Below are 9501 nucleotides of genomic sequence, written 5' to 3' on the forward strand. Positions count from 1 at the left end.
ATTAATATCAAAAAAAAAAAAAAAAAAAAACCCATTAATATCCAATCCTTATTATTTTTATTTTATAAAATTCATTTTGGTCTAAAATTATTTGATCCATAAATTATTGAATTTAATTAATTTGGACCCTAAATTTGTAATTGGTTTCGTGTTGGATCCTAAATTTTTATCATTGCATTTGAGTTGTCTCTCCTCTTCTTTCAATGAATACACCCGACACAACTAGGCTCCAGTGGTCCCGACTTCTGCCTCTATCAGAGGGCAGTAACCCCACCTCCACAACCACAGTATGGTGAAGCAGCTCCTTAATCTACACTACTATAAGGTAAATATTTTCGTTCATATTATTTTAAAAGTTTAAATTTTGTTCTTAATGGGATATAGAACCTCGTACATAGTCATAACCTTAGAAATCACTATCAATTAAAGCTTCTGACCGTTAGAAGCCATTAACAAATGGAATACGTTCCGATATAGCTAACAATCGTGTACTCATATTATAAGCGTAAAAATGCGAACTTTTAAAGCTATAGAAACTAGTAGATAAAGAAATACACGGATTCAAACTCAAACGAAGAACGAATTTATAATTTAACCAAAGAATATTGCATCAGTTTTAGCCAACAGTCCAATACAACTCCAGTTCTCCACAGCTCCATCTTGAATTGTACAAAATTTAATGGAGGAAAAGAGGGAGAGAACAAGCTAAAACTACCTGAACGAAATCCTTTCTACAACCAAATGGAACTCCCAAGCAGGCCTCCAACCATCATCATCACTGCACAACTCAAAACATGATACCCATAAGCGTTTGCAGAAGAATCTGAGTTTGTGGAGTTTGTGGAGTTCATTGATGGGGCTGTGATGTTTGCCAAGCTGCCATTTCTCCCAACAACACTGTAACCCAAGAGATCACCGAAACTTAAGATCAATCAATGATTCCTAACAAGAAAGGTTTCTGACATTGTTCTTAGGATGGGTTTGAAAGTGATCTTAAAATTAAGCAACTTCCCCTAGAGATCTTGAGTATGTTAGGATCGCATAACAATGTATACACTCGATCTAGATGAACACGAAGAACAAGAGAGAAAAACACACTCGATCTAGATGAACACAGATGACTTCAACTGTGTACAACAATAGAAATGACGTGTATAGTAAGACAGACAATGTGTATAGTAAGAGAGACAATGTTTACCATAAAAGAGAATACAGAAACCGTAAAAGAGAATACATAAATTATATTAATTTACAAAGCACGATCTAAGAGTATATATACGATTCAGTTTATTATATATAGTTTTACCAGATATAACTATCTACGGTATAACTTTCTACTATATATAATTTTACCCCATATAACTTTTTACTACACATGTCTAAGGGTATATATATAATTCAGTTTATTATATATATATATATAGTTTTATCAGATATAACCATCTTTTATATAACTCTCTACCATATATACCGACTATTTACCATATATAGTTTTACTATATAATATCAAATATCATTGAGTGAACTATAAATAAGCAGCAAACTTTATAATCCAACAGATTACTCGATTAAAAAGTTCTTAAATCTTAAACCTAAATACTCGAGGTTCTAGCTCAAGATTACCTACTCGGATACTATACTAAATGACCATTAAACTCGAAAGCTTGAATCGATACATTAGCGTGAATTTAATATGTTCCCAAAAAGTTTGTTAATGAAGTTTACCTTCCTATAAATGAGCAGGATCCATGACCTGCATTCATCAATCAAAGCAACAGAAAGACAAGTTTTAGCAGTGAAGATATGCATGAGAACATGAGGAGAAAAACAAGGAAAGTGATGAATTATGAACATCCTCGTACTTGGGTTTGTGGTTGTAACAGCAGCCACCCCATTGAAATTACACGACCCGGACACCTTCCCCATTTGATGATAATAAGTATTGAAAGCATATGTTGCATGAGCCATCACATTGTCAGGTTCATAGCATGGCTGCCCTTGAAGCAAAGCTGAGCAGTCTACCCTGCCAGGTCCACATGCCCAATCCAATGCAGCCTGTAGCATCTTCCGATCCGCGCCATCTTTTGCAGCACAGTATGTCGGGTTCATCGTATCGTTTGCTAACACGAGTCCTGATCCTGTCAAGTGTAGAATGTATATAGACCTTCCATTTGCATCAAACAATCCCCAATTCTTCTCAGAGATTGGCCCAGATTTCATGTCCTCATTATAGAGCTCATAAATGTAAGTACTAACAGCAATCCCTGGATGTTTAGGAGTTCCAGTTTTGTTCAACACATGCCTAATTAAGTTGCTGTTGTAAGTGTTAGCGTTGTCCAAGGTAGCATCTGGCTCATTAGAGCCACCTTTTGATGGCCAACCAGTTTCTGAAACTACAATGGGTATGTTAGTGAAATTTAGAAGCGCCATAGCAAAGTAGGCTGCATCAACAATTGTATCAAAAGCATTGGTGTAGGAAAGAAGCGTGTTCGAATCGACGGCTGCTTTATTCCAAGGGAGAGGCTTTAAGAGTGCATAATCCAACATGATATAGCGATTAGATTGCATATAGTCATAGTAGGGGTAGACATTGAGCATAAGGAAGGAGTTAGTAGATTGCAAGAAACCAAGAAGGGGGACTATCACAGAATCTAATGATGAATTGAAGAACGCTTGCGAAGGCGGGAACGAATCGATAATAATCGAAGACGAAAGAGGCGTCGACACCTTGATTTGGTGGTCAAGGTTGGATGCAACAAGTGCTGAGTGAATGTATTTCAAGGCATTGACAAGGATCTTAGCTGCATTAGGAAGAGTTGTTAGGACTTCAGAGCCAACAGATATGGCAGTAATGTTAGTAGCTGGATAATGTGCTAAGACATTGTGGTTAACCCAGTTAGCTGCTGTGGAGTTTGATTGGCCAATTCCTAGAAGCTGTTCATTAGGGACAGATACCATGACTTGAATGCCTGTGTTTGCAAGGGCTATAAGCATGGCGCCATCGGTATCGTATAACCGAACGTGTCGAATTTGTTGAGCTTTCAAGAGGGCTACTACTTGAGTTGGGTGAGGCATTGCTGAAAGATCTGTTCCTATATTCACACCAACAAATACATCTGCAAGAACAAATCACAAAATATGGTGATCACCCATTAATTTGTATTAGGATTATATGCATAAACTCTAAGATTTAGTGATGTTTGAATATAATATCCAAGCAGAGGTCAGCTCTAACATGTAGAAGATTAATAGATACTCTCCTATTAGTTTAACCTTTGAACTTAACCGTCCAAGTCACCGCTAGTAGATAGTGTCTTCTTTGGGCTTTCACTTTCAGACTTCCGCTCAAAGTTCTAAAACACGTTTACTAGGGAGAGGTTTCCACACCCTTATAAAGGAATGTTTCGTTCCCCCATTGGGAGCTCAGCGTTCTCGCTAGCACACCGCTTGGTATTTGACTCTGATACCATTTGTAACAGTTTGAGCCCACCGCTAGTAGATATTGTCCTCTCTGGCTTTCCCTTCCAGGCTTCCCCTCAAGGTTTTAAAATACGTCTACACTCTTATAAAGGAATGTTTCGTTCTCCTCTCCAACCAATGTAGGATCTCACAATCTACTTCCAAGCCACTAGTAGATATTGTCTTCTTTGGGCTTTCTCTTCCTAGCTTTCCCTAAGGTTTTAAAACAAGTCTTCTAAGGAGAGGTTTCCACACCCTTATAAAGGGATGTTCCGTTCCCCTCTCTAGATGTGAGATCTCACAATCCACTCCCATTGGAGGCCCAGTGTCACAACGGGCATGCAACCATGGACAACACGTCTTAGACAAGCAAGACCGGGATATCTGTCATGCGGCCATTGACAACATGCCTTGGACATGCATGAACGTGACACCCAGCGTCCTCGTGGGCACATCGCTTAGTATCTAACTCTAATACCATTTGTAACCACTCAAGCCCCTGCTACAAATATTGTCCTATTTAAGCTTTCCTTCGCGATTTTAAAACACGTTTGTTATAAAAAAATGCTTCGTTCCACTCTCCAAGCTGAACTAGGATCTCACCAACATTGTATCACAACATAAACTTAAAAGTTCCAAATGGTTTGATTGAGTGCAATAAATGTTCATAATCCACAGAGCATCAACAATTCACTACCCATCCAGCTACCACTCTTGTGGCATTTAACCAATGTAGTGCTTTCCCTTTCCTCCCTTTGTCTTATTCTCTTCTGGGTTCCTCGTGTTTCACACAGATACAAAAATGAACTCCAACAAACCCACATTCATCACATTCACAAAACGAAAAACAGCTCAAACATCCATAAAAGCAGCAAGAAAAACAGTAAATCCCTTGAGAAACAAGCATAGATTCAGCTGAAATCACTGAAAGAACAGAGTTGGAGGAACAAATTAGAGTGAAGTAAGCAGCACTCACCTTCAGCAATGGCCTGCAGAGACAACAGGGAAGAAATCAAGATCAGAAATGAAAGAGGCATCGGAGAATCCATAGCTTTGTTGTTGACACAGAGATTGAAGAACCCAAAAATGGGGGAATCAGTGGAAGAACAGAATGAGTGTAGGCAAGTTAAAACCAAGGTAAAGCAACCGATAAAAAGTGGAAAAAGATGCAGGAATATATGGGCAACACAGAGAGAAGTAGGGTCCAGGGACCCACTTATCACGTGGATGCCTAGTCAGATCGATCGGACGGTCAAAAATGGTTACTTTTTTTTTTAGATTAAAAATTTTAATTAAATTTTTTGGTCATATTACTATTTTTTTGTATGATAAAAAATATTTTATTTTGGTAACAATTAACTTTTAAAAAAAAATACTTTTAAAATTACAAGAATTAAAACGAAATATTTATATTATTGATTAAAAAAAAAAAAAAAACTATTGTTGACTGGGTTTGAAGTTAAAAAGGATAAAAATTTAATATAAATTTGAGCAGTAAAAAGTAGTTTTTTTTGTTTTTACCACAAAATCCACCGGCAAAGGCCGGGATGTAAAGTATCGGGTTCCGTGCAAGAGCCGTTAGTGACCGTGGAGCCAATAAAAAGGAGGGAAATTTAGTGTTTGTGGACCCCACATCCCAATAAATAAATAATAAAACGAGCTGGTAACATTCTAACGGTCATTTTTACCACTTTTTACGGGTCCTTTTATTTTTACCACTAATGTCTTAAGCAATATGTACTATTATAATTATTAAAGTACATATTGTTTTTTTTTTTCCTATAATTGGAATAAATTAAAATTCTAGTCGTTTAAATAATTTTATTATCGGGATTAATTTAAATTTATAATTTAATCCTTACTTGCAAATATTAATCTCGCTCAATACTTCGCCTAAATAAGTGAAATATTGTATGTGAAACGGAATCACGTGAAGCAAATTTTAGGAACGTTTGACCAAAACAAGCTTAGAAACACGAAGTTGAGAATGAAACTATATAGGTACGAATACGCACTGAGAACCCCCTAGATGAAAACCGCGCAGTTAAGAGTTGCTCTTCACGATATAATGAAAAAACAAATCAAATAGCAGTAAGAGTTAGCTCTTTAGGATATAAATTTTTGACCTCACGAAAAATTAGTTGTAATAACCCAAACCCAACGTTAGTAGATATTGTTTGTTTTGGCCCGTTATATATCGTCTTCAGTCTCACGATTTTAAAACGACGCTATACAATGGGCTAAAGCAGACAATATTTGTCAATGGTGAGCTTAAGCTGTTATAAATGGTATTAGAAGAAGACATCGAGTGGTGTACTAGCGAAAGCGCTGGCCTTCAAGAGGAGTGGATTGGAGAGGGGAACGAAATATTCCTTATAATAGTGTGGAAATCTTTTCAGAAAGGCTAGACTCTCTCCATAGTAGACGTGTCTTGAAATCGTGAGGTTAACGATAATACGTAATGGGTCAAAGCAGACAATATCTAATTAGTAATTGAGCATGGTGAGGCAATGAACACTCTAAACAAATCTAGTGAGCCAAAATCCACTTTTAGTATGCTTCAAATTCTCTAGTTTTCTCTAAAATCATGGCATTTCTTCGCCAAAAACTGTCAACATTTATTCTCTCATCGTCCAAAATTTCCTTCTGTTCATCTATACGAAAACTTACCTCAATTGCAGCTGCAGATGAACTTATCAACAACGATGCAATCGTAAATTCAATATGCGATTCATTCACAAGACGCGAAAGCTGGGACACTCTAACTCGAAAATTCGAGACTCTGGAACTAAACGATTCGTTGGTCCAAAAAGTCTTGCTCAAATTCCAGCAGCTTGTTGATGCCAAACGCGCTCTAGGGTTCTTCCACTGGTCGGCTAAGAGGAAGAATTTCAATCATGGGTTTCAATCTTATGGTATTATGATTCATATTCTAGTGAAAGCTCGGTTGGTTATTGATGCTCGAGCTTTGCTCGAATCAATTTTGAAGAAAAATGAAGGTAGCTCTTTCAATTTCTCTATTGTAGATTCTCTATTGGATACTTATGAGGTGACTGATTCATCCCCATTTGTGTTCGATTTATTGATTCAAACTTGTGCTAAATTGAGATTGATTGATTTTGCTTTGAATATGAGTGCCCATTTGGAGGAACGTGGGTTCTCGTTGAGTTTGATAAGTTTCAATACTTTGCTTCATGTTGTGGAAAAATCTGACGAGAATCGTAAGGTTTGGAAGATTTATGAGCAAATGATTAGGAAAAGAGTTTACCCCAATGTGATTACTGTTAGGATCATGATCAATTCGTTGTGTAAGGAAGGTAAATTGCAAGAAATTTCTGATATGTTGAGTAGAATCCATGGCAGTCGTTGCTCTGCTTCTTTGATTGTCAATGGCTGTTTGATTTACAGGATTTTGGAGGAGGGGAGAGTTGAAGATGGTGTAATGTTGTTGAAGAGAATGTTGCAGAAAAACATGATTCTTGACGATATTGCTTATTCATTGATTCTCTATGCTAAACTGAAAATTGGGAATATAAAATCTGCACAGGAAGTGTTTGATGAAATGTCTAAAAGAGGATTTCAGGCAAATTCTTTCATTTATACATTGTTCATTGGCGCACATTGTAGAGGTGGAAGGATTGAAGAAGCTCATTGCTTGATGGAAGAGATGGAAAACATGGGTTTGAAGCCATATCCTGAAACCTTCAATCTTCTCATTGAAGGGTGTAGAGATTCAGAAGAAAGCTTGAGAATGTGTGAGAAAATGTTAGAAAGAGGGTTTGTTCCCAGTTGTTCATCTTTCAATGTGGCAATAGCTAAGATTTGTGAGGAAGGAGATGTGAAAAAGGCTAATGAAATGTTAACCACTTTATTAGATAAAGGGTTCTTGCCTGATGAAACCACTTACATCAATCTAATCATAGGATATGGGAAAATTGGTGAAACTCAGGAGATTCTTAAGCTATATTATGAAATGGATGCTAGATTACTGTCTCCTGGCGTGTCGGTTTTCTTTGCACTGATTGGGAGCTTTTGTCAATCTGGGAAACTAGAAGAAGCAGAGAAATATTTGAAGATTATGAAAGATAGGTCTATACAACCAAGTGTATCTATATATCAAACATTATCCTTGTTCTACTTGAAGAAGGGTAATAGAGCAAAGGCTCTAGAACACTATAATGAGATGATGTTCAATGGATAGAAGCTTTGTTTGTTTCTAAGCATTTGCAGGTTTTTATATGGAACTGACACGTCGATATGATATTCGTTCTCTTCTCTGGCAGAGTACTTGATGTTGAAAGAAGCTTACTCATTCGAAAGGTAAATTGGTGCCTTCTATTTATTTATGCCTATACTTTTACTTGGAAAGAAATCAGAGCTCTTCTGAATTCAATGGTTAGAAGTAAGTTACTGTGTCTTGATTTAGCCTGGCTGTAACAGCAAAGTCGTGATTTAGCCGAGCTGTTACAGCCCAAGTCCTGATTTAGCCCTAGATGTAACAACACAATTCCACTGCTAGTAGATATTGTCCACTTTGAATCGTTATATATCGTTATCAGTCTCACGGTTTTAAAACGCGCATGCTAGGAGAGGTTTCCACATTTTATAAGGAATACTTTGTTTTACTCTCCAACTGATGTGAGATTTCACATTGCCCTTCTACGATAAGAAAGGGCCAATTCGAATGGAACTTTTATCTTCAAGAAAACAGTGTTTATGCTTTTTTATGGGCTATTTTTGCTGATTCTTGAGGTTAAGTTTCTGCTTGAAGAAGGGTAATAGAGCAAAAGGTCTAGATGAGATGATGTTCTATGGATAGAAGCTTTATTTGTTTCAAGCATTTGCAGGTTTTTATATGGAATTGACTCGTTGATACTCGTTCTCTTTTCTGGCAGAGTACTCTATGTTTACCGACGCTTACTCATTCGAAGGTAATACACGTACTTTTACTTCGAAAGAAATCAGAGCTTTTGTTAGAAGTAAGTTATTGAGTCTTGATTTAGCCTAGCCATTCTATGATGAGGAAGGGTTCAATTCAAATGGAACTTTATCTTCAAGAAAACAGTGGTCATGCTTTTTTATTGGTAGTTTGTGCTGATTCTTGAGGTTAAGTTTTTGCATTTTTAGTCGATATATGAATTCCTTCTTATTAGTGTAGCTTGCACGGTCTAGTTGGCCTAATCCAATGAGCACCGGTCGATCTCAACCTCAGTTAATAAGTGTTGATCGGCCTCGGCCTCAGTCAATAGGAACTTTTAGGAATCACATACCTCTATAATGCTATGATATTGTTCAGTTTAAACTTAAGCTCTCATGACTTTGCTTTTGGTTTCCCCAAAATGCCTCGTACCAATGAAGATATATTCCTTTCTTATAAACCTAAATCCATGATCAACCCTCCCAACAATCCTCAATAGGAGCTGGTTTCCTTAACCGATTGGTTCCACTTAAATTCTGGTGTTTAATGTTCATCGTCTCCTTCTTCATTTAGTTTTGCTTTTCCATATTCTTGCTCATTTTGTTGAATGTGGAAATGACTTCAACTATTGTTACCAAAATTTGAAGAATGCAACGCATCTGATCTTCATGTGACAACAACGGTAAAATTTGTTTGAGAAAGGGAGGAAGAACAAGGCCTACAAAACAAAAGAAATATATACACTAATGTGATAGTGGCACATGCTCGCTTGAAGGTCAACCTTGACCTCTTCCGTGAGGTTGTTCATAGGGTCAGTCACAACCTCTTGTCGAGGCCAACCACATGTCTTATCTTCTTATTTGTTCCATGATTTGCTCTCCTTATTTGTTCGGTTCGGTTCGATTTGACTCGGGTTACTCTTTTCTTTATTGGTTTTGCCTAGATCCAATTTTAGCCCAAATAAAAAGTACACCATGCATTCTAGAGAATCAAAAAAACAACTACAACAATAAGGTATTAAAAATTAAGTTTAAAACTAATAAAAAATTAAAATAGAAAATATTGCCAACAATTTTCTCATCAAATATTTATTTTCAACAAAAAAAAAAAAAAAAAAAAAAAAA

General features: G+C 36.7%; 2 protein-coding genes across 2 annotated transcripts; one reads left to right on the top strand and one right to left on the bottom strand.

Moving 5' to 3' along the window:
- Window positions 1-565: 565 nt before the first annotated feature.
- On the bottom strand, window positions 566-4596 carry LOC111461723 (glucan endo-1,3-beta-glucosidase 2-like). The gene is made up of 4 exons (XM_023105351.1): window positions 4436-4596; window positions 1863-3116; window positions 1726-1753; window positions 566-897 (listed from the first exon to the last, which is right to left on the bottom strand). Exons 1-4 carry the CDS (start codon window positions 4506-4508, stop codon window positions 732-734), a joined length of 1521 nt encoding a protein of 506 aa, XP_022961119.1. The 5' UTR covers window positions 4509-4596; the 3' UTR covers window positions 566-731.
- Window positions 4597-5989: 1393 nt separating this feature from the next.
- Window positions 5990-7679, top strand: LOC111461713 (pentatricopeptide repeat-containing protein At1g66345, mitochondrial). The gene has a single exon (XM_023105340.1). The coding sequence runs from the start codon at window positions 6047-6049 to the stop codon at window positions 7658-7660; it is 1614 nt and encodes a 537-aa protein (XP_022961108.1). The 5' UTR covers window positions 5990-6046; the 3' UTR covers window positions 7661-7679.
- Window positions 7680-9501: the final 1822 nt, after the last annotated feature.

The sequence above is a fragment of the Cucurbita moschata genome, unplaced genomic scaffold (genome assembly GCF_002738365.1).
Source record: "Cucurbita moschata cultivar Rifu unplaced genomic scaffold, Cmos_1.0 Cmo_Scf00002, whole genome shotgun sequence".
Classification (NCBI taxonomy): Eukaryota; Viridiplantae; Streptophyta; class Magnoliopsida; order Cucurbitales; family Cucurbitaceae; genus Cucurbita; species Cucurbita moschata.